The sequence below is a fragment of the Remersonia thermophila genome, chromosome 3 (genome assembly GCF_042764415.1).
Source record: "Remersonia thermophila strain ATCC 22073 chromosome 3, whole genome shotgun sequence".
Classification (NCBI taxonomy): domain Eukaryota; kingdom Fungi; phylum Ascomycota; class Sordariomycetes; order Sordariales; family Chaetomiaceae; genus Remersonia; species Remersonia thermophila.
Window position 1 is genome coordinate 3,659,949 of NC_092219.1, and position 26,099 is coordinate 3,686,047.

Below are 26,099 nucleotides of genomic sequence, written 5' to 3' on the forward strand. Positions count from 1 at the left end.
TCCTGCCTCAACCCGAGCTGTCCAGATCCGACCTGGACGGACTGACCAGCAGACCCGACCTGACCGCAGCTGACTTGACCTGAGGCAACGGGTGGTTTGGAAGCGTTACACAACAGGGAATCTTCCGCAGGTACGTCGGCCTGGTGTAACGGAACCTCTCGACTGGCTCTGTTTCCAGTAGAACATGCAGAATCGGCACCGTCATGTATCACGCACCATGGTTCCAACGCGATTCGACGTGATTCGGTGGGGAGGGAGGGAGGGAGGGGGGGATGTTCGCAGCTGTTGCGACGTTGCACTGAGAGGGTGTGCACTGTGTACGCAGTACGCACGACGGCGGCGCGCCTACATGCCTGGGACTCTTCTCACCTGACGATGCGCATACGCGAACGCGGCTGACAGGGAGCTGCGCACACAGCCTGAGACGAGGGTGTTCTGGGGAGACCAGGGGAGGGAGACCGGGGGGGGGGGGGGGGGGGAGGGAGGAGGCAAGACCGCGAGGCGGGGATATGAGTCCAATTTCCCGCCATCTGGCCGGCGGGCGTGGCCTTCGGGGCGAAGAGGGAGCTGCAGCATGGCGCAAGGGACTACTGGTATAGTACATAGCATGTATAGTAGAAGAGCGCCGGCGGTTCCGGAGCCAGCGCCGTACATGAAAGAAAGTCGGCGACGCGTTGCTGGGCCTCGAGACCCGGAGACGCGGTGAGGGCAGCGCATGCGAAGAAGAGCGGTCAGCGTCCCGGCTTTCACCCAGGGAACGATCACCACTCCACCTTGTGGGGGAGCCTCTGAGCTGAAAAAAGCCGTAGGTAGCGTACCCGAAGCCAAAAAGCCACACGAGATGCATCGGAACCCTGAAGAGCTCATTTCTTTTGAAGGATTCCGGAAGAACTCCGTAAGGCTCCGTGGGTTTCTTGGATCCAGAGACAGGCATCGAAAACCCAGAGACGTCTTATGCGCCTCTTTCTTTTCGTCGTGCATCTCGGCGTCATTGGCTTTGCCCCCCCCCCTGGAGGGAGAGTCTCGGTCTTGAGAAGGCGAGTTCGTCATTGATCCATGGGCGACATAGGAAGGCAGACACATGGCATTGGTTTCAGTTTCGAGAGACAGACAGCGAAACAGACAGCCACGCAGATATAGCTAATTCCATCCAGGTAGACAGACAGATGGACGGTCTGTCAGTCGGTTGGTCCGTCCGCCAGTCGCTCAGAAAGACAGACAGGCACGCAGAGAGAGACACGAGACGCACGGACACGCGCACCAACCGGCAGATCTACATAGCTAGGGAGAGAGAGAGAGAGACACGCAGACAGGCAAACAGATAGACAGACACACGCACATACACAGGTACGTAGACAGATTCTATGGACAGGTGGTTAGACAGACAAAAGAATCTTGACCCTTCGCCCCCGTCCACATGGAACAGAGCAGCCATGCGTCCTGGGGCAGGCGGCCGAGCTTGTTGTACTAATATAGTAAAGCGCTGTTGTCAAAAGGTAGCCGCCCGGGAGAATAATAACTTAGACGGCACTATACTGCGTAATAGACGGTAAGCCTCCCACCTGAACCGCCATGGACGATATATCCCGGCGCAACGGGTCCCACATGGGACCGACAGGACTCGGGGCGCTCTGTAAGCCAATGGCCTGCCGCGTACTGCGTACACGTCGCCCGGCACGGCACGCGTGCATCCGCGGGGGGGGGGGGGGGCCCACGTTTCGGCTTCTGCGCCCTTGTCCCACCGCGCTGATGAGATCCGATTGGCGACGTGCAGATCCGCCTCTTGGCCCTGCCGAAGCCCTTTTGCAGGGACCCGGCGGAAATCGAGATGGGAGAGATGGGAATGCAGGCGACAGACATACAGACAGACAGACAGACAGAGAGAGAGAGAGAGGGAGAGAGAGACAGACAGACAGGCAGGTAGACAGACAGACAGACACACACACACACACACACACACACACAGAGAGAGAGAGAGAGAGAGAGAGAGAGAGAGAGAGAGAGAGAGACAGAGAAACCCGCCCGCCCTGGCAGGCCTGCCCTGGGCTGCAGGGACCACCACAGCCAGGGGCTCTTTTTTTTTCCCGGGTTTGGACAACCCAGGGACCCGAAGAGATCTCGATTCTTCTTCCCTTTTGTCCCCCCCCCCCCCCCTCCCACCCTGCCTGCCACACCCACCCCCCCCTTGTCTCGGGCATTTGGGACCGCTCCCGCGGACGAGCTGCTGTTGAAGGAAAAGGTCATGATGAATGCTCCCTTGGATGCCGATTTGGCTGTTCCCCCTTCGTTCTCGTGGGGCCCATCCCTAGGTATCCCCCCCCCCCCTGGGAGGGTTCTCTCTGTCTTCTGCCCTCCGCCCTCCGCCCTGCGGTGGTTGGGCCTCCCTCCCTGCGTTCGTTCTACCTTACACCCCGAGGATGCTTTGAGCCTTTGCGTCCGACAGCAGGAGCAGCAGCAGCAGGAGCAGCGGCGGCGGCGGCGGCGGCGGCGTCTTTTCATCCAAGGCGCTAGTTAGTTGCCTTACATATCTCATTGCATACGCATGCAGGAACGGAGCTCCTGGCCCTCCCTCCGCTCAGCTTCTGGCTGGCTGGCTGGCGGATCTCGGTGCCTCGTTGCGCTGCGCGCCCTCGGCGTTGAGCCCTCCACCCCGGTTCGGCGGCGCGCTCCTCGGGTGAGGATTGGAGCGAGCCGTTGTTGCTTTTGGCAGGCCAACGAAGCCATCGGGAGTGGGTTGCGCCCCGGCGGCTCTGATACGTCATTGCCAGCCCTTGGCAGCTTGCTGCGTACTGGTCCCCCCCAGCAAAGTAGTGTAGTACTGCGTAGTACGCAGCATGTACAACATGCCCATGTGGAAGGTTGGGGTCCTCGTGCACGCTACGCGAAGCACACATCTTGCGGCCACGGCTGTCCCCGACATGACGATGGTTGGGAGCAAGGCCACATGTTCCAGGGCCGGCAATCTCGGTGCTTTACGAAAGCATGCCTGCCCGCCCGCCAGCCTGCCTGCCAGCCCGCCAGTCTGGAGAGATCGTCGATCGATCCCATCCCCCTCCATCTCGTCCTCTCCCCTTCCACCCCCCCCCCCTCCCCCTCCTTTTCGCCGCTCGATGGCCACCCCCCCTCCGTTTCAGGAGCACATGGGAAAGGGCGGAGAGGGCTGCACCACGGATAGAGGCTGATGGACGCAGCGCTCCATACGGAGCCCTTGGTGCGGATCACATAAATATAGCGTGTCGGTGACGCTGCGCTCAGCGCGCATATTTGGCTGCCCTCCCCTCCCCCGTGCCGCCTTTCATCGGCTCGCTTCTTTTAAGAAAAAGGGCCTTTCTGGCACATCAGGTCCCTAGACCTTTTTTCGACAGCTCCTTACTTCTTCCCGGCTCTTCAAACGCACCGTTCCTCATTGGACACATTGTCTTGCCGCAATGTGGACGAAGAAAGGGCGCGCGGCGGGAACCGATCCCGAGGCGGCCCAGCTCCAGTGCGACGCCGCCGCCGCCGCCGCCGCCGCCGCCTCTGCAGCAACAGGACTATCTCAGCAGGTGGCTAACTTTTCCTATCCCCGGACCGACTTTGTGCATCTGTATCAGGACCGGGAACGGCCGTCGACCCGGGACTCGGACGCCTCGGAATACTCCACCCCGGACGTGATGGAATACTGCGGGTCCGACGTCTCGTTGGACGAGGATCGCCTCTACGTCCCTTCGCAAGCCACCCCCCCGAGGGAGACGTCTCGCGGGAAGCGCCTCGGCGAGGTCATGGCGAGCAGGTTTGATACCCCGGAGCGCCGAGACGTGTCCGAGTCGGAGGTTTCCCTGGCCTGGGACGACTGGCCCGTCACGGACCTCTCGTCCGCTTCGGCAGGGCAGCCCGTCCAAGCGGCCGCCGAGGCCGCGCAAAGCCGGCGAGGGGTCGTCTCGCCCGCCGAGCCGTCTCCTCCCGGCTTCCCCAAGCTGCCCCCCAAGGCCTCCTACTCCCTCTTCCCGCCGGCCCGCGCCCGGCAGCCGTCGCCTCTGCCCCGCACGACACCGCCGACGCTACCATCGCTGCCGTCGCTGCCGTCGCTACCGTCGCTGCCGTCGCTACCGTCGCTGCCGTCGCTATCGTCGCTGCAGCAGCAGCGCGGCCCTCTGGCCTCGGCGCCGGCCTTGTCTTTGTCGAGGCGCATGTCCAAGAAGTCGTCCAGCCAGCTCAGGGTCTCGGTCAGCTGGCAGACGAGCAGCTCCCAGGACCAGGACCCCTCGGCCGGCTCGCCCAGCGCCGCCGCCGCGCCTTCGGCGTGGGACAGCTCCCTGGCCGCCAGCTCGACCGACTCCCTCCCCTCCTTTCTCCGGAGCCCCGCCTCGACGCCCCCGGACTCCCCCCCCAGCTCGTCAGGCTCGTTGCCCGCCGCTCGGTTGCCCCTCGCGTCGCCTCCTCAAGAAAGCGAGCGAGACCTCTGCGCCGGGATGCCAACGTTCCCGCCTCCTCCTCCTCCGCCGCCGCCGCCGCCGCCCGCCCCCAAAGGAACCACGACGACGCCGGCGGCCACCCCCGGCCACCTGGCGCCGCCGCCGGCGATGCCGCTTCCGCCCGTGCCGGCGTCCCTGCTCATCCGCCCTCCCGCGCCGCTTTGCAAGCCCGCCGCCCGGCGGCCCTCGTCCCCGACGCTGCCCCCCCTCATGTCCGTGTTCGAGGTCGACTCGGACAGCGAGGAAGGCCCCAGCAAGATCCGCCGCCAAGGCACCAAGGCGTCCCCCGGCGGCGGCACGGACCGGCGGCGGAGCCTTGTGCGCCGCTTCCTGCACAGCTTTGCCCGCCCCTATCTGTACCGCCACGATCAGCAGCAGCAGCAGCAGCAGCAAAAGCCCATCGAGGAGAAGCATCGCGGACGCGAACGAGCAGCAGCGGCGGGAGAAGAAGAAGGAGGAGGGAGAGGAGGAAGCGAAGCCCCAACCGCGGGAAGCGCGGACGGGAAGCAGGACCAGCACAAGCGCAGCGTCAGCGACCAATGCCCGCCGGTGGTGAGAGCCCGCGGCGGCGGCAAGGGCGGCATGGTGCGGACGCTCAACGCCGCGTCGCGGCACCCTTGCACCCCCTGGTGGCGCGAGGGTCGGAGCCACGACGACGACGACGAGGAGCCCGTGCTGGCGCGGGTCGTCGTCAGCATGGAGTGGCCTCGCTACACGGGGCTGCTGCGGGAGCAGATGCGGGGCACGGTGCGCGAGGAAGAAGGGTCGGGGTGGTTGGGCCGGCTGAGGAAGAAGAGCTGAGCCTTTCTCTCCCCCGTCTCTCCCGTCTCTCTCTCTCTCTCTCTCTCTGTCTCTCTCTGCCATGCTCGCTTTCTATATCCTCCTTATATGCTTTTCCACACACTGTCATGTGAACGGATTTCCTTTGTCAGGGGGGAATGAACACGGTTATGACTAGGGGTATGACGTTTATGATTCTTCTTTTTTCCTTCCTTCTTTTTCCTTTTTCCGTTTTCTCTTCTTCACTACATAAAAGGGTATGATGGCTGGGTGCAATGAAAAACGAAAAAATGCTACTGGTATATGGGATACAACCAAAAACATGATTACCGGGATAGAGCGGCTGGGGGTTGTATTACAGGAGAGGGGGTGGGGGGGGGGGCACGTCAGAAAAGGGTTCACGATGGTTTGCATGACGGCGGGAAACGGGGCTTATACATCCAGAAGAGAGAGATAGAAAGACGATCTGGAAGGGAGGGGGGGGTGGTTGGGAAGGGGGAGGGGGGAACGGGCACATGGTCATGATCAGGAGCCCTGACGAGTGCCAGGTATTGAATCCCTTGGCCCCCCTCCCTCCCCCTCCCAGTGTTACGCCGAGATGCAGTGGCAAAGAAGAGGGGAGAGAGAGAGAGAGAAGCTTTGCCCTTTTGCTTTTCAGGAAAACCCCAACCTGTGGCTGGCCCACGGAACTTTGATCCATGCTCCCCGGGGCTTTTGAGGGTCTTTTTTCGCATGAAGCACCACGTCTGTACGTATTGGTACCCAGCTACCCGCTCATGTTCTCCTTTGAATGTGTCTAGGCTGTCGTTTAAGTCATTATTGCGTAGCCATGCGTCTTATAGACCTGGTATGGTATCCAATCCATGCCAGCCAAAGTTTGTTGAGCCTGCCGGTGAAGGACCCTTCTTCCTCTCTATGAGACTGCTGAGCTGCTGAGCATCAAACTATATAGGTACGTACGACAAGCCTGCCTATCTTTTGTATTCGTTGCCGCTTCAGTCCAGGCTCAGCATCATCCGATGGTTCACGGATCACAAACCAAAGATGGCCAGCCAGCCCAGGAAGAGGAGAGGGGGGGATCGGAATAATGTGTTGGTTTTCTTTCTCCGGTTGTATGCTTTATGTATTGTAATCATTTGGGTTTCGCCGTTTTCATCCCAAACATAGCAAGACCTAGGAGTAGTTAGCTAGCTACATACTACATTGACATACATGCACACAATGTCCATCATATCCCTCCTCAACTTCCACGCCCGACACAAACCACCGCCATCCCCTTGCCCCTTGACCTAACCATGCCACGATGCCCATTACTTCATCTTTGGTGAGATGCTTGAGAGGGAAAAAAACAAAAAAAAACCAGGACGCCTCTTTTCAACTCCAGAGCCCATGGCAACGCAATACATGGTAACACGCCAGCAAAACAGAGAACACGGCAAACTCCCCTCCAACCCCTCCCCCCCCCATTTCTTTGTTTTTCTCCTCCCATAGTCAACAAACATCAAGATACCAATACACCGTTATTTGGTAATCATCATCTCATCATCGTCATCAACATCATCATCATCGCCGTCATCAATCACCGACCTCATCCCAGCTTCGGCCTCATGATCTGGCTCTTCCTCACCCTCTCGGTAAACCTCCGGACCCTCCTCACCCCAAGCTCCATATCCCCGACCCCCACCTCTCCGCTCGGCCTCCCGCCGGCGCCGGCGGCGCCGCCGGCCGTCGCCCCGTCCCCGAACCCAAACGCCCACCAGCTCTGCGACTCGGCCGGCAGGCCCTTGCCGACGCCGAGGCGCGCCGTCATCTCGGAGCGGGCGACGCAGCGCTTGAAGGCCGGCTCCTCGCGCATCTCGGCGGCGACCAGGTACCCGACCACCTCGGCCAGGCAGGTGACGGGGTGGGGCATGCGCAGGGCGGCGCGGCGCGGCAGCAGGGCGGCGAGGCCGAGGGCGTAGAGGACGAGCAGCCCGAGCAGGATCCCGTAGGCCGGCATGTTGGCGTACATGCGCACCTCCTCCTCCTCCTGGCCAGCGGCGGCGGTGGTGGTGACGGTAACGGTCAGGGCCATGAAGCAGCCGCCGGCGAGGACGGGGATGAGAACAAACAGGGCGGCCAGCAGCGAGACGGCGGCGGCGCGCCAGTGGCGGCGGCGCAGGGCGCTCAGGGCGGCCTGGCCCGGGGCGCAGGCGGCGTAGTCGGCCAGGAGGGAGCGGTCGGCGGGGGCGCCGCGCGGGTCCGAGAGGGCGGCCCAGGGCTGGAGGACGCGCAGGTGCAGGTCGAGGGACTGGAAGGCGAGGAAGGCGAGGACGCCGGCGAGGGAGGGGGCGAAGCTGTAGACAAAGTCGGCGGGCGAGAAGGCGCCCGGCCGCGGGGCCGAGGGGATGCCGGGGCGGAAGCCGTCGGCCAGGCGGGTCGCCGGGTGGAAGGTGACGACGAAGAGGGCGACGACGAGGGCGAGGGCGACGAGGACGAACCAGAGCAGCGGCGAGGTGCGCAGGGGGAAGGGGAGGTAGGGCGGGGCGCGCGGGCGGCGTGCTCGAGGTCGTGGTCCGGGTCGCGGCCGTGGTCGGCGTCCGGGGGGCTGTGGAGCAGGGGCACCCCCGCGGGGCCGGCCTTGCTGCTCTTGTCGTCGAGGCGCTGCATGCGCTCGCCGCCGGCGGCCGTCAGGCCGCGGAGCGGCATCAGGTTGGGCTCGTCCATGGGGCTGCCGAGCGCGTGCCAGACGCCCGGGCGGCCGTCCTTCCAGGTCCAGTAGCCCAGGCGGTCGGCGGCGCGGCGGCGCAGGGCGAAGCGGATGCCGTCGCGGCTGCGGGCGAGCTGGGTGCCGCGGTAGTCCTCGGCCGCGTTGGTCTCGGAGACGAGGGCGGCCGCGTCGGCGAGCGACCGCGGGTCCCAGGCCAGGCCCGTGCGCTCCAGGCCCGCCCAGAACCGCCACACCAGCACGGTCGAGGCCAGCAGGGCGAGGTACAGGGCCACGAGCGTCCAGGCGACGCCCTGCACCGTGGCCCACGTCCACGTGCGCCCGTCGACCAGGATGACGGAGAAGAGGGAGCTCTGCAGCGGGATGGTGAAGGCCGTGAGCCAGGTGACGACGGCGGGCACCCACGCCTTCCAGGGGCCGATGAGGCGCGGCCAGAGGAAGGACGGGTACATGTCCTGGAAGAGGGCGCCCTCGCGGTCCTCGCGCGCCTCGGCGGCCAGGCGGGCGAAGGGGAGCGTGCGCAGCATGGTGGCCAAGACGAACTGCGCGTAGAGCAGGATGCCGGCGGCGACGAGCTGCGGCAGGAAGCGAAAGGCAAAGTAGCGGCCGCCGTAGAGGCCGTTCCACGGGACCAAGCCCTGGCGGAGGTGCGAAAAGACGGCCGAGAAGGCGAGGGCGGCGATCATGAGCACGCAGGCGGCCATGAGGCCGAACAGCGGGCCCGGGCGCAGGGGCCACGGCCGGAAGGTCAAGGGCGGCAGGGCGCGGCCGTCGGCGACGAGCTCGTCGTCGCCGACCGGCCTCCACTCGTGCGGCAGAGGGCGCGGGCCCTTCTTGAGCAGGGTCTCGGCGAGCGAGTGGGCCGACTCCCGGGGGCCCGGGATGACGCCGGGCAGCGGGAGAGGCTGGCCGGCGGGAGGATGCTGTTGTTGTGATTGTTGTTGTTGCTGTTGCTGCTGCTGCTGCTGCTGCTGCTGCTGCTGCGATGGGTCCGCCGGCCTTCGTTGGGAACCTGCGGCGGCGGATGATGATGACGAGGGGTCCATGGCGGGGTTGGGATTCAGGAGGAGGCCGGAGGAGGGGCCCCCGGTGCCGGAGGCGGGGGCCGGGAGGCCCGAGTCGGCATCGCGGCCGCGGGTGAGAGCCTCGATGGCGTACTGGATATAGGGGGTGTTGTCGACGCCCGGGGTGATGACGCCGTCGAGACGGGCCAGCTCGTCCCGGAAGTCGGTGGCCATGGCCGGGTTCATGGCGGAGAGGCGCCAATCGGGCTCGGAGAGGGCGGCGGCGGGCCACGAGGGAACGTCCGAGACGCGGCGCAACGGGCCCTCGACGATGACGGAAGGCCCGTGGGAGCGGGCCGCCGAGGCCGGGGCTACGCTGAGGGGCTGGGGGATGTCCGGATCCGGATCGTCGGACGGCGCAGGGGAGTAGGAATGGGAGAAGCGATGGTGAGGAGGAGGAGGGTGGCGGCTCGCGTTGTTCATGCTTCCGGGACCCAACAAAACCGGGCGAAGGGGGAGGCGGGATGACGACGACGCAGGAACCCAGGCCGTAGCCGGTACCTACTCTAGGGAAGCACAGCGAGCTGGACGACTACTGGACCGCCTTGCAGGACCGCTCCACCGCTCTCAAGCAAAGAATGGTCACAACGCTCGGCCGACGGCCCAAACCGATCTCAGAGCGCAACCAAAGAAGGAGGAGGAGGAGGAGGATGCATGAAGGATGCAGGCGGCATGCGGCCGTCGTTTGGTGGGGGGCACATCCAGGTTGGGAATGAATGAAATACGGACGAACCAAGGGGGGGGGAGGGGGGATCACCGAGGGAGGGAGGGAGGGAGGTTGGGAAATAGCCGGTTCTGCAGCTCTGCAGCTCTGCTGTTCTGCTGTTCTGCTGTTCTGCGGTTCTGCGGTGTGGTTTGCGTTGTGTTGTGTGCTGGGCGTGCGTGGTTGGTAGCTTCGCCCAGCCACCGCTTTTTTGTTGACTTGCAGACGGATGTTTGGTCGTTGCCCCTGATTTGCTCCAACAAATGGCCGGGCAACCCAGACGGTGGTTCGCAGCACCGCCGGATGGATGGCGCCAACGCACCCAAACTAGAGACAAAACAAAGGCACGAGCTGGCTGTCCACCTATTGACGGTCCTCCGACCATGGAGATAGGAACGCTCTTTTTTTCTTTTCTTTTTTTTTTTTTGGGGGGGGGGGGTTGGTGGGGGGGCATCAATCAACACGGCCGGGAAAAAACAGAGGAGTCCCGGAGAGGAGGGACTTGCACGGTACAAGCAGACGCCACCCACCACCCGCCACCGGGGAGCGTGGGGCCGGAATGCGGGGCTTCGGAGCTCTGTTCGCTGCTGTGCGCTCTCAAGTTCAGCGGGCACGGACCACTCCGCCTCGCCGACGAGGTTCAGGATTGCTTCCGCTGCCTTGCTTCCGCTGCTTTGCTCGCGCTGCTTTGCTCGCGCTGTACGGTGCACCATTGCCTCCGCTGCAGAGCGTTGGCTCTTGGCTTTTCCAGCGCAATGTCTCGGCGTCGGCTTCAGGAGACACACCTCCTCCCTCCCAAGTATAGTAAACACGCACGTTTCCGAGACAACGCCTGGACGGTGGAGTTACCCAACCGCCGTGCCCGCACACGCATGCAGACCGATCGAACGGCACCCGAGACGACTGTCGCAGCCCTTCATTCGATAATACTGTGCTATTACTATACAGAGGCATTCGCAGAGGTCACGGCCATGGTTTGAGTCGCTGACGACCCCCCCCCCCCCTGGTTGACCACCCAGCCAGCGGGGCTCTGGCGGCCGCTTCGGCCGGACAGGTGGAAAGATAGCTAGGTCACGAATACCTAGGATGCTGAGCGAAGTGCCATAGATAATTACACCACACCGGGTTCAAGGTGGACCACCATGCCTTCTCAGGGGCCACCGGCCCCAGGCAGCCTCTACATACGTACATATAGTACACGCAATACACAGACAGACATGTCAGCATGTCAGGATCTACTCGTCTATTCCCATATTCCCATGATGCATGCATATCTATCTAAGGTCCTCCATCCATGATAGCTCAGCATCACCAACGAGAGAGACGCCGCGAGGGTATCAATGTGAAGAACCCAAATATGCAATCTGCTGACCCAAACCCGCCCCCCAAACTCCCGCACCGACATGACGAACCCAGTCTCTCACTGCCATTCCTTCTCCTCGGCCAAAAAAAAAAAAAGAAAAAAAAAAAAAAAAAAACCTCCACGGCTTTGCTGTTCGTTATGGAAACCTAACCCTCCACCCACCTGTCTCAGCCTCAGCACTCGACATACTTCAGATGCTTCCTCACCCCCTCCCCAAGCTCCTCCTCCGTAACCAACCCCAGAAGCACGCAATCCCCCAGGAAAAAGTACGCCCTCTCCTGCGCGTACGAGAGGTAGTCAAACTCTTCTTCTTCTTCTTCTTCCACTTCCTCCTCGGCGGCCTCTTCACGCTCCTTCTCCTCCTTCCTTCCCACCATCCCGGGCACCTTGGCCTGCACGATCCCCCAGGCAATCCACTGCGCGCTGTTGGCCGTCCGCCACAGCCGCGCCTCGTCCGCAAGCGCCTTGATGCGGCGCTCCACCTCCTCCGCGCGCCGCTGCTCGGCTTCCTTCCACCCGCCCGGCGGCGGCGGCGCGTCCAGGTCAAACTCGCCGGCGACGGCGCTGCTTGGCACTGGTTCGTCACCGTTCTTGGGCGCCAGCCCGACGGTCGCCGCTGCTGATGATGATGCCGCCTCGGAACCGTTCGCCGGCGTGCCGGGCGCCGTCGCGGGATTCGACGCGCCCGCGGAGACGTACGGGACCTGCGGCCGGTGCTCGACGTACGCGCGAAGGAAGCGGTGCTGTTCCTCGGGCGTGGGGTAGCGGGACGTGTCGCAGGCGTAGGACCGGACCGGGTCGTGGTAGTTGTAGGTCCACTCGGAGAAGTGGTTGGCGAACTCGAGCCCGCGGACGTTGGCGCCGGCGTACTCAAAGTCGATGACGACGAGCTGCTTGTGCTCGTTGGACGGGTGAAGAAGCGGGGATTTGTGGTCGTCGGGCCGGAAACGTAGGATGTTGCCGTATTGAGTCTATGAGCTCTCGGTTAGACGGAGGTAGGGAGGTAGGTAGATCGGTGAGGGGGGCGGGAAGGGAGAGGAGAGAGAGAGAGAGAGAGAGGGCAAAAGGAATGCTCACATCATTGTGAGCAAAGACCAAGCTGTCGCGAATGGCCTTTGCGTCGCCGTAAGAAGCGCGGAGGTGCTCGCGGTACTTTTCGACGAGCGCCTTAAAGACCGACCAGGGCACGCCGCAGACGTAGCCGCGGGCCTTCCAGGCCCCGCCGGGCAGCGCCTGAGGCCGGGCCAACACCTCCTTGTCGAGGTATTGAACCGTCTTCTCGACCTGGACGAGCCATCTGTCCCAGTTCTTCCACACGGCGGGGCCCTGCTCCCGTTCCTCCGCGAGCAGCTCGACGCCGTCGTGCAGCTCGCGCATGCGCTTGGCGATCTGCTTCGAGGTGGTGGGATCCCGCATCAACGTCGGGGTCAGCGGCGTCGCGTTCAGGTACTGCTCGAACCGGCCGTTGAGGAACGTTCCCAGAAGGCGGGGCCCGATCTTCTTCCGGGCGAGCCGACAGAGCACGTTCAGCTCGTTCTCCCGGTCGATCAGGTGCTCCACCTGAGGCCCGTAGATGCGCAGCAGCACCTTGGACGGATGGCTCTTGCCGCGCTCCCGGGGCAGCACCGACTCGGGCGGCGGCGACACGACGTAGACGGCGTTGGTGAGCGCGCCGCTGAGGCGCTCGACCGAGATGGTGTCGCCGCTGTTGAGAGGCACGCGCCGCCAGCCCTTGAGGCGCAGGGTGTGGGCCATGCGAATGATTTCGTTCTTGAAGGCGAGCCAGTTCTGCCTGTCCTTGTCTCGGCGGCCGGGGGCGGGTGCCGCCGGGTCGTCGGCGCCCGACTGGCCGCCCGCGTAGGCGAGCGCCTTGGAGTTGTCGAGGACGGCCTCGCAGCTGGGCACCACGACGTCGTCGTCCACCCATTCCGTGTCGGACGAGGCGGCCCTGGCGTGGTTCTTGAGCGACCTCTTGCTGCGCTTGCGGGCGAGCTGGGGTCCGGCGCCGGGCTTCAGGCCGAGCGTGGCCATGTTGTCGTCGAGGATCTTTTGGAGCCGGTCGAGGGATACGCCGCTCGAGGCCGAGGCGACCGAGTCGGCCGAGTCGCCGCTGGTCCGGGCGGCGTCGGGAGGAGACCCGGGCTGGCCGTTGCCGGCCGGGTCTTGTCGCGAGCGAGGCTGATGCCGAGGCTTCCTGCGGTCCTTCTTGGCCTTCTCGCGCTGCAGCCAGTCGGACACCTGGGCCAAGATCCTCTCGGCGGCGCGGGGGAGGTAGCGGGGATGGCTCTGCGAGGCGTAGGATCCTTCGGAGAGGCCGCTCGGCGTGGCGCTGGTCGAGTCGAGAGGGCCGTCCATGCTGGACTGGCTGAGGGTCGAAGGCCGCGACGGCGTGACGGAGGGAGGCGGGCGCGCGATCAGTCGGCGACCCAGGCCGGCTGAAAAACGCTTCCTCACGGGCGGCTCATCCGGGCCGGGAGACTCGGGCTCGGCGATCTGCACAGCTTCGAGGGCTTGTTAGATGGAGCAGGCGCAAAAAAAAAAAAAAAAAAAAAAAAAAAAAAAAAAAAGAAAAGAAAAACAGCCTCTGGGCCAAGCCGATGACGCGTCTCCCCCCCTCTTCTCTCCCTCTCCTCCCTCCCTCTCGGGCTGTTCTGACCGTGGCTTGCAGCCCTCAAGCAGCACAAGCCAACGTGGGCTGCATGAGGAGGGAGGGGGGGGGGGGGGGGACGAAAACGGCGGCGACCCGCCCGACGACCTGGGGATGGAAAGCACGGTACCTTTGGCGGGCGCGCTCGCGAGAGTGTTTTTCTCGCTTTCGCCGTCCGTCTTCAACGCGGAGCGCCTCGGGGTAGGGGTTTCGGAATCCGGGGTAGGCATCGTGGCAAACGAGAAGGATGCTGTTTGTGGTTGGGGGAGGGGATCGATCTCTTTGTACTCTGGATGGGTACTGCGCCTCTCGGGCCCCTGGCTCTTGAAAGATAACAGCAGCCAAGCTCAAGGTCTCCAACAACGGGGTGTGAGGTCAGGAGGACGGTTCGAGGAGACAGGGTCGAGGGGGGACAAGGTCGAGGGAGGACAAGGTCGAGGGGGGGGACAGGGTCGAGGGTTCCCCTCCGCGTGATCAACGTTAGTCCACGATAAGGGTTCGATGAGGAGGCGACGCGGGCGGCGTGGGAGTTGGTTGAGGTTGATTAATAGAGGACAGAGGGGGGGGGGGGGAATGCGATGGTGGCGAGAGGCAGGAGAAAAGAAGACAACAAAAAAAAAGCGGGAAACTAGACAGTGTCTAGAGAGGTACAAAAGATAGCATCAAACAGTGACGTGATTGATCACCAACGTTGTTGACAAGAGCTGGCAGTCATTCCATGTCTCAGCTTGGAAAATGGGACGGGGGACACGTGCAAATGAGACGAAGCTTCCGCCAGTTTCGTTCCGAGCGCTCGGCTCTTCTTTGGTGGGGGTGGGGCCGCCCGCGGCGGTTCCAGGGTTTCAGTGGAGGGTTCCCGTGGAGGGTTCCCGTGGAGAGATCCAGTGGAGGGTTCCGGTTCCCTACGGAACTCGCAGCGAACGGTGGGGCTGGCGACGGCTTCTCCAGGGTGGCCCAGCGCCCGGCGGATGACGTAGGTTCGCTTCCCAAGCATCCAGGGAGGTCGGATCTGGATCGCCCGGCTGCAGCACGACTTAGGTCTACCCCGGGTCCCAACCTAATGCCCCCAAAGTGGGCCGCGGTTGACGTCGGTCTGCAGATCAACAAGAGGTGGATTTTCCACATGCTGCTGCTTGTTCATGGCAAACCCCTCGTGATGCGATAGCCAAGGTCCCCAGGACGGCTTCCCGGCCCCCCTGCATGGCCCTGGTTCGCCGGTCCGCCCGTGCATACCGTGCATACGAACAAGCGCTGAACATCCCGGGTCCGGTTCATCATCACCAACGGCCGGAGGCCATGAGCAGCGGAGAATAGGTGCCTATGATACATGGTTTCGCTGTGTGTTGCTGTTGCTGTTGCTGTTGATTTTTTGTTGTGTACACGGTACATGAGGCATCAGCCACCTTCTTTTTTTTTCCCTTCTTTTCTTTCGGGTCCACGCGGCGAGACCTCACGTCCTCGGCCCTCAGTTCGCCGTCCTCCACTTCCCCCGCCAGTCTTTCATGTGGTCCAGGATGATCTTGGCACCCTGCTCCGGCGAGTGCTGCCGCCCGAGGGCCTCGACAAAGTCGCCCTCCGGGTCCATCAGGTAGAAATATATGCTGTGGTCCACCAGGTAGTCCTGGCCCGGTTTCACGTGGCTCGGCGTGCTGAAGTAGACCCGGTACGCCTTGCACATGGCCTTGATCTGCTCGTACGTGCCCGTCAGGCCCAAGAACTTGGGATGGAACTCGACCAGGTAGTCCTTGAGCTCCTGGGGCCCGTCGCGCGCCGGGTCGCACGTGACAAACACCGGCGTCAGGGCGCCCCGCCGCTGCGCCTCCACCAGGTCGAACATGCGCGCCATCTTGTCCAGCTCGTCGGGGCAGATGTCGGGGCAGTGCGTGAAGCCAAAGTAGACCTGTTCGCGCCGCATCGTCAGCACACAAGGAACGCATGGCGCGGCCGCAAACGGGGAGAATCCATCCGCCGGGGCCAACCCACCAGCGAATACCGTCCCTTCAGATCCTGCTCCGTCACCTTGTTGCCGTTCTGGTCCATCAGCTCAAACGGCCCGCCCACCTTGGGCTTGCCCACGCCCTTGGTCGACTCGGCGACGCGCTTCCGCTGCATCCGCTTCTTCTCGTTCTCAAAGTACCACACGAGCCCGCAGCCCGTCAAGACGAAGAGGATGCCGGCTTTCCACGAAAAGGGCTGCGCGTGGCGTGATCCCACGTGCCGTTAGCGAAGCTCTCACGAGAACAAAAGAAGCGGTCCAGCAACCACGGGGTTGCTCTCGCCGGCGGCGCAACATACCCCTGACCGATACCTGCTCTTGGCCTCCTCGACCGTCTTGAAGCCTCGCGCCTGCACCAGCGGCCGCGGCCGGCATGCTTGTGAGAGCGGAGGGGCCGCCGGCCTCTTGGGCAGTCCGCCCCGCGCTGTCGAGAGGGACCGAGCGCATGGGCGGGGCGCCGTCCTGGCAAGGGCGTTGAGCGCAACGCGCGCTGTCGCAAGAGATTGTGACATGGTGCCGTGGCGTAGGCGTTTCGAGATGGAAGAGGGCTTCCAAGTCGCGACCTGGGACGCTCGGTGGGTGGGTAGGTGGGTATGTCCGGAAAGCTCTAGGTCGAGCCTGTAGCCGAAGCTCAAACGATAAAATCGCGATAATGATCCGATGCATGCTTATCGGCAGAAACGCTGTCTGCAATACCGTGTACATGCATGCCAAGCCCCGAGGAAGTGTGGGGCTCGGCGCTCTCTCCATTCTCTTTCTCTCTCTCTGGGCTCCCGTCGTGTTCCCTTCGGCAACAACCTGGACCTGGAGACGCGTCGACCAACCCTCCGACACGGCAAACATAACAAGACCCGGCGTGCAATCCGTGCTGGCGCGGCGCTTGGAGGGACAAGAATTGTGCCATGTGCCCTTGCATACCTCCACCACAGCGCAACGCGGGCCCGGCCTGTCACGGATGATGGCCTTCTCGTCGTCCTTGTTCGTCCCGGACTTGGCAGCGGACGCCTCTGCAGCCACGGCTCCGGCTTCCAAGAAGGATTCGCCCAACTCGCAAACGCACCACCCAGAGGCCAACGGCGCTGCATCGCTTGCCAGCATGTCTCAGGCCGAGTCAGCTCCATCCGCCCCCGACGCGACCGCCATGGATCACGACATGGCCGACGACGTCAGCGTCAACGGGACCACGACCCCGTCCGCCTCCAAAGCTTCGGCCGCCTCGGCCGCGTCCAAGAAAAAAAAGGGAACGGCGTCCGCCGTCAAGCCCACCCCGAAGCGCACCCGTCCCGGCCCCGGCGGCGCGAAAAAGACCAAGAGCGGCCCGTCCAAAAGGACGAGACCCTCCGGCGCGACCAGGCCGAACGGCGACCCCGACGGCGGAAACTCGACCGACTCGGACAACGGCCCCTACTGCCTCTGCCGCGGGCCCGACGACCACCGCTTCATGATCGCCTGCGACCGCTGCGAGGACTGGTTCCACGGCGAGTGCATCGGCATGGACAAGCACACGGGCGAGAACCTGGTGCAGCGGTACATCTGCCCCAACTGCTCCGAGGGGGGCCGCTACACCACCCGCTACAAAAAGATGTGCTCGCTCGCCGGCTGCATGAACCCCGCGCGCATCTACGACCCCGTCCGCCCCAGCATCTTTTGCTCGCCCGACCACTGCCAGGCCTGGTGGGAGCAGCTCATCGCGACGCTGCCGCGGACCAAGGACGCCGCGCCCCCCGACGTCTCCGACTGGCTCACGCAGGACGAGCTCATCGGCCTCCTCGACGCTCCCGCCCAACCGCCCCCCGCCAAGGACGAGCACGACCTCCCTCCGACCACCCCCTGGCGCCTCGGCCAGAAACCCTTCGCCACGCCTCCCGACTTTTGGGACTCCCCCGCCTCCGCGCGCGCCTTGACGGCCGAGGAGCACGAGCTCCTCACCACCTCGGCCGCGGCCCGCCACCGGCTCGGCGAGGAGATCGTCCTCTGCAAGAAGATGCTCCAGCTCATCGACATGGCCCTGAAGCAGCGCGAGGCCGCCATCGCCGCGGGCAAGGGCACCGCCAAGGACCTGTGTGGCTACGACTCGCGGCTCGACACGGTCGGCGCCACCCACCAGTTCGCCCGGTTCCTTCAGTCCCCGCAGGCCGAAGCCATCTTTGCGGCCGGCCGTCTCGACGGGCCTCTTCTTGTTCCTCCTCCGCCAACCGGCACCGAGACCGGGACCGAGCCTGCCATCCACGGAACCAACGGGACCAACGGGACCAACGGGACGCACGGAACCTCTCCTCCTCTTCCTCCTGACGGCGACGGCGCAGGCGCGGGCGCAGGCGCAGGCGCGGCGAACGGGACCCTGGGCGACCCCCCCGACGACACCTTTCCGCACATGTGCACCAAGAAGAAGTGCAAGCCGCACAACGGCTGGAGCGCCATCCTGACCAAGGCCGTTCGGCACGACATGAAGGAGCTGGCGGCGCAGGCCAAGGAGATGCTCGACGCCGAGCAGCGCGTGCGCGACGGCGCGGCGGGGCGGTTCCAGCGGCGCCTCAAGGAGAGGAACCGCGTCGTCGTCGTGGGTGCGCCGGCCGCTGCGGAGGCGGAGGCGAAGGCGGGGGCGGGTGTGCTCGGGGTATGATCACGGGAGCGATGCGGAGGGAACCTTTTTTTTTTTTTTTTTTTTTGCTGTGAGGAGAAGGGGAAGGGGAAAGTATTCGTGGAGTTTGTTGCGGTAGGTGGATGGTTAGTTTTCAAGATCTTTTTTGGAAGGGAGTTTTGGTGTTCGGCTTGGGACTTTTCGGGTACACTGCTTTCTTCGCTGCCACCAGAGAGGGTAGAGGCAGGAACTGGCATAGAGAAACAGCAATCAAGAGGCAATAATACCTAGGTTCTTGCTCCAAGGGGAGCATCACGGCACGCATCCCGTAGGAGTCCCGCCCTGGCAAGCTGGAGAAAACGATGGCGGCCGGTCCTATCAACACGCCGCTCCTTACGGAGAGAAACCCCTTCCATTCGTCCTCCAAACAGGGAAGAGGGAATGTGCCGTCAGGAGCACAGATGCTTCCTCGAGCCTCTCGGATTGCACACCATCATTGGAAACGTAGCCAACTCTGCTTCCCCCACGTATATAGAGGCATCGGTCATGTCAAGGGAAACAAGGAGAAAACATCAGAGACAACAAACATGTCTGACAGAGCCATGGTAAAAACGTATAACACAAAACATGGGGGATTCATGGATCCCGGAGAAACAAGACGGAACCCCCCTGAGCGAGACCAAGCCGTACAACAAACAACTCCTTCCATCCATTTAAAAAAAAGAAAAAAAAAAAAAAAAAAAAGTGAAATACTCCATCGATTGAGGCCGCGAGGCCAGTTGTGTCTTACTTGCTGGTTTTGTTGCCGGTGTCTTGGCGCCGCGAGGCTCATGAAACCCTTTTTACCCAGAGACGTCATGGTATCGTCACGGTCGTTGGAATCGTCCAGCCCTTTTTCTGGCCGGTCCATCATTAAGTGAAGTTTGTACCGAGCTCGGGTCGGTGGCCGAAAAGCATGTTCGAAATGTCATGGTATCGCGTCCCGGACCGGACCGGACCGGGCCCGTGATTCTCCGAGGTTGCCGTTCCCCACGTCGGTGAGGAAGCCTGCCATCCTCTTGCACATATTTCTTGCGCGTATGCCGGTTCCGTCTCCCCGGCGCGCGCGCGCGTGTGTTTTCCAAGGGCTTGCGGTTTCCTAGGCCGGAGAGAACCGTCGGCTCGCTTCTCCGCCCCGGCGACGCTCACCGGCGTCTCCCGGACCCGCTCGAGTGGCCGTGGCTCCGGCGCGACGAGTGGCCGTGCCGCTCCCTTCTCGACGAGCTCCCACCGCCGGAGCGCTCCAGCTCGCGCTCCAGCTCCTCGGCCCGCTGGCGGAAGCCGCGAACAATGTCGCGGATGGCGGCGATGCGGTCAAAATCGAGCTCGAGCTCGTCGATCTGGGCCATGATGTCGTGGTAGCGGGCAATCTCGGCGTCGGCGTTGTCAATGAGGTTCCCCGCGCGGTCGTAGATGCTGAGCGTCACGATCTGCGACTGCTGCATCAGGTGCTCGAGGCGCTGCTGGATCGACTGCATGACGCGGTCAAAGTGGCGGCCCAGCGCCGTCAGCGACGAGCTGTCCATCAGCAGCAGGCCCTGGGAGGAGGCCCGGCTCGCGGCGCGCGACGAGCTCGACCCGGGCGCCGCCGCCGCCGCCGCCGCCGCCACGGCTTGCTGTCCATGGCGCAGGAGCTGGATCTGATCCTCGGTCAGGCCGAGCTCCGTGTCCGGGACGGCGTTCTCGGTCGCGTCGGGCCCCTGCTGCCCCTGCGACGACGACGGCAACGACATGGCGGGCGTCGCGCGAAACGGGGGCCCTTGCGAGGGCTCCTGCGGACCTCAGAGGCTGTTCGGGCGGGTTGGGCCGCGAGAGGATGTGGTGAGGCGACGGGCGGCGGGAGGAAACGGTGGCGACACGGGTAGCTCGAACGTCTGTGACGTCGTGGGCTCGTACGGCGTCATTGTTCCGCTGCAGTGCTGATCACTGCCGTGGTGCCATGGCAGGTCGGCAAGCAAAAGGATGGGCGCAATCGTGGCGGTCGTGAGGGCGGCGGTGCACGAGGTCAGCAGCGAGGGGGAGCCGTGGCTGGAGTGCTCGCAAAGGATGGAGACGGCGTCCGCGACGGTTGGACGCGCCGGTGTGATCCGTCCGTGGAAAGTATCGGGTCTGGAATCGCATTCATCGAGGCACGGTCCCTCCGCCGTCCGTACGCGGGTTGTGTTTGGTGGTGTCTTGTCGAGACTCTTGACGTGTGTCCCCTCTGTGTCTTTTTGGTGGTTTGTGCGATCCCCCTCTCCTCTCGCCTTCCGTGGCCCAAAGGTTCTTGGACTCTCCCCAACCTCGGGGAAGCAGTTATCGTGTCTGAGGTGTGTCGCGCATTCCGATTCGAAAGCGGGAAGATCAACGGCCGACAAAGGTCCCTGGGGAGGGCAGGTGCGGGCTGCTCTGACCGCCTTTCCGCGTCGGGAAAGAAGGACGTCGTGTAACCTTATCGGGTATCGGGTAACTGCGTTTTTGTTTGGATCTTGCACCCTTTCCGTAACTAATTACATAGTATATTCGTCCTCAGTAACTACGGGACGTTGTTAGGACTACGAATCGAGCCATTGACCTCAAAAAACAATTCGAATCCTTTGTTTTTTCTATTTTTCTGTCTTTCCTTGGCGCAACCCAGGGGATCCTCCACCATCAAACCTGCAAAGTGTGCATGATAACCCCCTGATCTTGCACAATCCTCAAAGTTGCATGCAGCGCCGTTACCAGCGTCGTCTCTGATGGACTTGGCACGATGCCCCACCACCACCGGCTCGGGACGGTCTTGAGGGCTCTTATAACGCGGCCAGCTGTGATTCTTTTGATCAGTGCCCACCCAGCACGGCTGCAGCCCGGGCCCTGGGGACGCATCGGACAGCGGAATGGTTTCTTCCGCACAGCAAGGGGAGGAAGCGGGAGGGCAGCCACGCCAACATCCATCCACCGGCCCGGCAGCGTTACGTCTTCCAGCAGGTCGTCTGCGGAGCGGCGTTCGGCTTCTCGTCTGTTCCTGCGTCCTCGGGGGGTTGCTGCAGCATCGCTGCAATGTCAACCCGCCCAAGTCGGTGGGCTCTCTCGTTGCGCAGTTTTCGCACCAATCGAGATGAAAACAGCCTTTCTAGGATACAATGCCATCAAGTCCTGCCCCCAGTCCGAGGCTCAAGATTGCCCCCTCGCCTCGCCCAGGTGCCATTGGCGAGAATATCCCGCAGTGCCGTCCTGGCGCCTGGAAATGCGGGATGAAACGCATCGAAGATCCATCTATATCCGTACCATGACGATAGCAGTATAAAAGAGTCGCTAGCCACGGCCAGGTTTCACTCCAATCTCCGGTCGGCAGTCCCCGTGCCTCAACCTCGGACGCAGTGTCTCAGACGCCGTGTCACCTCCACCATGCCGTCGCTGTTGAGCCTGGCCGCTCTTGGCCTCGCCTTCGTCTCTCCGGCTGCGGCCGTCATCCTGCAGAACGGCCAGGTCAGGGAGACAAACTTCCCTAACACGCGCATTGACCCGTCGGCCTACACGTTCAAGACATATCCGGCCGATGCGCCAGAAATCTCGTACAAGGGACGGTGGGATTCGAAGCACGTCTCATGGTGGTCGTAAGGAACCTATCCGTCGGCATAGCTCGTGGACCCTAGCCACCCCTTCCTGACGAGGTTGTGCTGTGCATATTAGAGCCCCCGGCATCAAGTTTGGCTACACGGGCCAAACCGTAGCCATCACCTTCGGCAACCTGACCAGCGATGGCGTCTTGGTCGGCTACCGCATCGGCGGGCTCGACTGGATGTTTACCAACATCACCGCCGGCGCCACCCACCTGCTCGTGAGCCCGGACACCCCTGGGGCCAACCTGACGGGACCCATCTACCCGTGGACCTTTGAGCTGCGCGTCACCAACTGGGCCTACGGCGTTCAGATACGCTCCGTCCACGTGGCTGCCGGCGAAAGGCTTGTCAAGATCCCCGACTACCCCCGCCGCATCGAGGTGATCGGTGACAGCCTCGCCGCAGGCATGTACACAAGCTATGAAGGGTTGTCCAGTTGGGCCTAGTACGTGGTCATGTCTTGTCCCCTCCCTCCTTCCCTCTCTCTTGTTTCTTTCCGGCCTTGTTTTCAACGCAATGGAGCGAGGCTCACACGAGAATGTACCTAGCGGGCTCGGCGCCGGTCTGGGTGATACCGAGTACTCCATCACGGCATACCCGGGCATCTGCGTTGCGGACCAGGACTGCTGGGGGAACCCCCGGGGACAGGTCCATCAGTGGTTCTACACGTCGGACACGAGCTACCGCGCCTCGGTGATCCACGGAGGTGGGTGAAGCTTCCCGTCTGCTTGGGCCGCGACGTTGTTGGGGCGGGTTGCCATCGCTGACGACGTACGGCGCAGACAATCCTGAGCCCTGGGACTTTAGCAAGCATCCGCCTGCAGACATTGTCGTTATCAACATCGGAACCAACGACAACAACGAGCACAACAATGTCTCAACAGAAGCGTACATCGATGCCTACACCAAGCTCATCCAGGGCGTCCACGGCAAGTGGCCCAAAGCTCAGGTGATTGTCATGGTAGGCTCCCCCCGAGGGGTCCTTCATTCCTGGTCCGCGAGGATGCTGACCGAGCTACAGTCCCTCTGGCTGGGCTTCTACCAGTCGGGCAATACCTACCTCCCCGGTGCTCCAGGAGGCTGGGTAAAGGAGATCTACGACATGGTTCAGTGGTGCGTAGCCATGCTTCTCCCGCCTCCTTCTCACCTCCTTCCCCCAAGGGGGTGGTACAACCCACCGCTAACACCCGCTCCTCTCCGTCGGGATATCCCCAGGTTCAACTCGGACGCCTACCTTCGCAACCCCACCGTCTACGACGGCGTGACCAAGAAGACCGCCCGGACAGGTCGCCGCGCGAAGCCCTTCGTCCACTACTTCAACACGACCGGCATCCTCCAGCACAACGACATCGCCCCGCAGTGGCACCCCACCGACGTCGGCGCCATCAAGGTCGCCAGCCACCTGCAGCAGTACATCCGCCTCAAGCTGGGCTGGGATCTTGCGGCGACGGGGCCCGAGTAAGCTGCCCTCTTGTTCCGTCTTTGCTACGCTCCAAGCTGATGTGACGGCGGTCAGGGTGTATCACGAGACGCTGTACTGGAATGACGAGTCCGGGTACTAGGCCGGGCGACGCATGGTATGACCGGAACCCCGGCCTGGACCTCCTCCTCCTCCTCTCGGACGTATCGCCCGTACAACAACACGGGCATCAGATGCATGTGGTAATACCTGAGAGGTCAAGGCGCTGAAGAAACCCGTCGTGCACGACCCGCCGCGCTGTCCGGTTCATGTTTTCCCTTGGCTTTGCCAGCCGTAGCGTTTCTGTTAGTCAATACGCTCTTGACCAACGCTATCGATGGCGACAGCACGCTGGAATATGGGTCCGCCCATCGCCAGCCCTTTTTTTTTTTTTTTTTTTTCTTTTCTTCTGTAGCACTTAGCGTGGCCGTGCGTGCGCTCTGGGCATCCACGGGGGGTGACGAAGCGCTACGCTCAGGACGACAGGACTCAAGGGAGATCCCAACTAGCTTTGGTGGACACCGTACAAAGTTGCTTCGAGCAGCTCTGAAGGAATGCTCGACAGTGCCAGGGTCTCTAGGCATCATACCATCTCGCTCAGACCCCCGCCAGGAGCGACTGGATGCTCAAGGGCTAAACAAACAGGGCAGCGGGGTCGCAAAGGGCCTGCAGTGTTCGCCCGCCTCCTTGCTGATGACATGCGATTCGCATCGGCCCTGCGTTTGTTGTTCCCACGGGGGACCGAGGCTGGACCGCACACGCATCACAAGGCGGCCCCGTCCAGGCTGGCGCGCCTGAACCCAAGGAAATGAGATCGGCAAAACGACAAGGTCGCGGGCTCGCCGTCGGCTTGCTGAGCTGACGATACGCCCACCGCTTGGTACATGGATTATATTAACTACACGCATCGGAGCCGCCGTGGATTTGTCTGTCCACCCTCCATGGTCCAGCATGTACATTCGCGCATGCAGCTGCAAAGGGCAGGTAGCGAGGTAGTTTAGCTCATAGCCTCTTGGCTCTTCCATGCGCGCCGCGCAGGGCTGACGAGCTTTGACATGCAAACGTTTATGCGTGCCCCTGGGCCCTGAGCCTGCGGGCGTTGGCGATCTTTGCTGGGGCGCATAACGAGACGGCAATCGCAGGCTCGCGTCTCGGGGAGTTCCGGAGCAGCAGGGATGCATTTCACGTGTCTCGGCTGCCAGAGCGCGCGCGCGCCGCGGAGGCTGTCTGCGTGTCTCTCTGCGTGTCTCTCTTTCTCTACACTGTACCAAGCAGTCATGTACTAGTAAGCGTGCGACATGCTGGACCGAGGCCTCTCACGTAGAATACACAGTAACTATCAGCATGTACACACCACGAGGGTCCCGCCTCTCCATGAGGTACGCAGCCGGCAAGAGGAACTTTTGCTGCATCGTTAGCGAAGACGGCATAACTAGGTCGTTATCGGACACCCGAAGGGATAGCAGCCGCGCCGCGTTTGCCCCTGTTGTTTGCTCGAGCTCTCGTCACCCGGCCCTCGAGGCGGAACCGGCGCGTCAAAGACAAACCGTTTTGGCTTGGCCATGCATCCTCTGAAACGCTCAGCCCGGCGCCTCCCCAATCCTGCCATCTTCTAAAAAAAAGAGAAAAAGAAAAAAAAAAAAAAAGAGAGAGAGACAGAGAGAGAGACGGCTGCGCAGCCGAACTGTTTCTCGCACCCTGGCGCACACGGGAACTTTTCTACTGTACACCGTACACACCTAGCCGGCCCAGAAGCATCCCCCCCCCCTCCCCCAACGGCCGTGCGTGCAACAAAAAAGCAAGCACCGGTTCTCGACCGACGTTAGTTGGTTAGTGAGCATACAAGTAACTACACAAAGCGGAGGGCCAACCAAAAGCAGCGTAGAACGAGGCTACCAGCTAGCCTCGCCAAGAGGGAGAGGCGCACGGAGAGAGCCGGGCTCGCTTCCTAAGAGGCAAGGTGAGACATCAAGGGGGGGGGGGGGGGGGGGGGAGTGGAGGGGAGGGGAAGGGAGGAATGAACTTTGCGTCTCCTCCTCCTCCCCCTCCCCCTTCCACCCCCCTTCCATCATCGGAACCTCTGCTATCCGGTCTACCGAGGCAAGCTAGAGCGCTGGCGAGGACATTTGTTGAACCCGGGCAAAGCGCAGGCATCCTGCTCAATTTCCACACCCGTCGGTGGCATCACAATGTGGCTGGTGTGACGATGCGGCTAGGGAGGGGACATCCCGGGGGGGAACCCCTCGGTGTATTTGCGTTTTTATTTTTTATTTTGTGTCTTGTTGTATTGTTGTATATAGTAGTAGGTACCTAGGTACCTTGGTCGGAGGAAAGAGAACCAACAAAAGGCGATCGGATGTTGGTTGGGGGGGGATTGCCGTTTGCCGTGGTGGTTTGCGAGACCGAGTGAGGCTTTTGAAGCGGCTGGCGTTCCAAGCCATGCAAAAAGGCGGCTCAAGCAGCAAGCCACAACAGGCAAGCCGGGCCCAATTTTCGTCATGTAGGTCTCAGATGGACATGCAGCCGCATGCATGCAGGCGACGAGGGAACACCGTTCTCCTCGCTGAGGAGCGGGGCGTTTCTGTGCGACCAACGAAGCCAGCACAGAAACGCCTTCCCGAACCCTCGTTTCCTTGGCCGGCCTGCCCCGATCGCCAGCTTGCACACGCAAAGCATGAATCGTTATCATTATTGTATCATCCTCATTATAGTTATTATAAAA

General features: G+C 62.5%; 7 protein-coding genes across 7 annotated transcripts; 3 read left to right on the forward strand and 4 right to left on the reverse strand.

Moving 5' to 3' along the window:
* Nucleotides 1-3,428: 3,428 nt before the first annotated feature.
* On the forward strand, nucleotides 3,429-5,255 carry VTJ83DRAFT_3865 (uncharacterized protein; the record flags this gene model as incomplete). The annotated part of the gene is made up of 1 exon (XM_071010290.1): nucleotides 3,429-5,255. The coding sequence occupies one exon, from the start codon at nucleotides 3,429-3,431 to the stop codon at nucleotides 5,253-5,255; it is 1,827 nt and encodes a 608-aa protein (XP_070867743.1).
* A 1,567-nt stretch (nucleotides 5,256-6,822) lies between these two features.
* Nucleotides 6,823-9,428, reverse strand: VTJ83DRAFT_3866 (uncharacterized protein; the record flags this gene model as incomplete). Its single annotated transcript, XM_071010291.1, has 2 exons — nucleotides 6,823-7,570; nucleotides 7,675-9,428. The coding sequence occupies 2 exons, from the start codon at nucleotides 9,426-9,428 to the stop codon at nucleotides 6,823-6,825; spliced, it is 2,502 nt and encodes an 833-aa protein (XP_070867744.1).
* Nucleotides 9,429-11,244: 1,816 nt separating this feature from the next.
* On the reverse strand, nucleotides 11,245-13,948 carry VTJ83DRAFT_3867 (uncharacterized protein; the record flags this gene model as incomplete). The annotated part of the gene is made up of 3 exons (XM_071010292.1): nucleotides 11,245-12,042; nucleotides 12,149-13,572; nucleotides 13,849-13,948. The coding sequence occupies 3 exons, from the start codon at nucleotides 13,946-13,948 to the stop codon at nucleotides 11,245-11,247; spliced, it is 2,322 nt and encodes a 773-aa protein (XP_070867745.1).
* Nucleotides 13,949-15,183: 1,235 nt separating this feature from the next.
* Nucleotides 15,184-16,226, reverse strand: VTJ83DRAFT_3868 (uncharacterized protein; the record flags this gene model as incomplete). The annotated part of the gene is made up of 3 exons (XM_071010293.1): nucleotides 15,184-15,618; nucleotides 15,702-15,911; nucleotides 16,014-16,226. 3 exons carry the CDS (start codon nucleotides 16,224-16,226, stop codon nucleotides 15,184-15,186), a joined length of 858 nt encoding a protein of 285 aa, XP_070867746.1.
* Nucleotides 16,227-16,669: 443 nt separating this feature from the next.
* On the forward strand, nucleotides 16,670-18,337 carry VTJ83DRAFT_3869 (uncharacterized protein; the record flags this gene model as incomplete). Its single annotated transcript, XM_071010294.1, has 1 exon — nucleotides 16,670-18,337. The coding sequence occupies one exon, from the start codon at nucleotides 16,670-16,672 to the stop codon at nucleotides 18,335-18,337; it is 1,668 nt and encodes a 555-aa protein (XP_070867747.1).
* Nucleotides 18,338-19,479: 1,142 nt separating this feature from the next.
* Nucleotides 19,480-20,067, reverse strand: VTJ83DRAFT_3870 (uncharacterized protein; the record flags this gene model as incomplete). Its single annotated transcript, XM_071010296.1, has 1 exon — nucleotides 19,480-20,067. One exon carries the CDS (start codon nucleotides 20,065-20,067, stop codon nucleotides 19,480-19,482), a length of 588 nt encoding a protein of 195 aa, XP_070867748.1.
* A 1,636-nt stretch (nucleotides 20,068-21,703) lies between these two features.
* On the forward strand, nucleotides 21,704-23,480 carry VTJ83DRAFT_3871 (uncharacterized protein; the record flags this gene model as incomplete). The annotated part of the gene is made up of 7 exons (XM_071010297.1): nucleotides 21,704-21,912; nucleotides 21,989-22,363; nucleotides 22,467-22,624; nucleotides 22,701-22,879; nucleotides 22,940-23,031; nucleotides 23,134-23,376; nucleotides 23,435-23,480. 7 exons carry the CDS (start codon nucleotides 21,704-21,706, stop codon nucleotides 23,478-23,480), a joined length of 1,302 nt encoding a protein of 433 aa, XP_070867749.1.
* Between the last annotated feature and the right edge of the window lie 2,619 nt (nucleotides 23,481-26,099).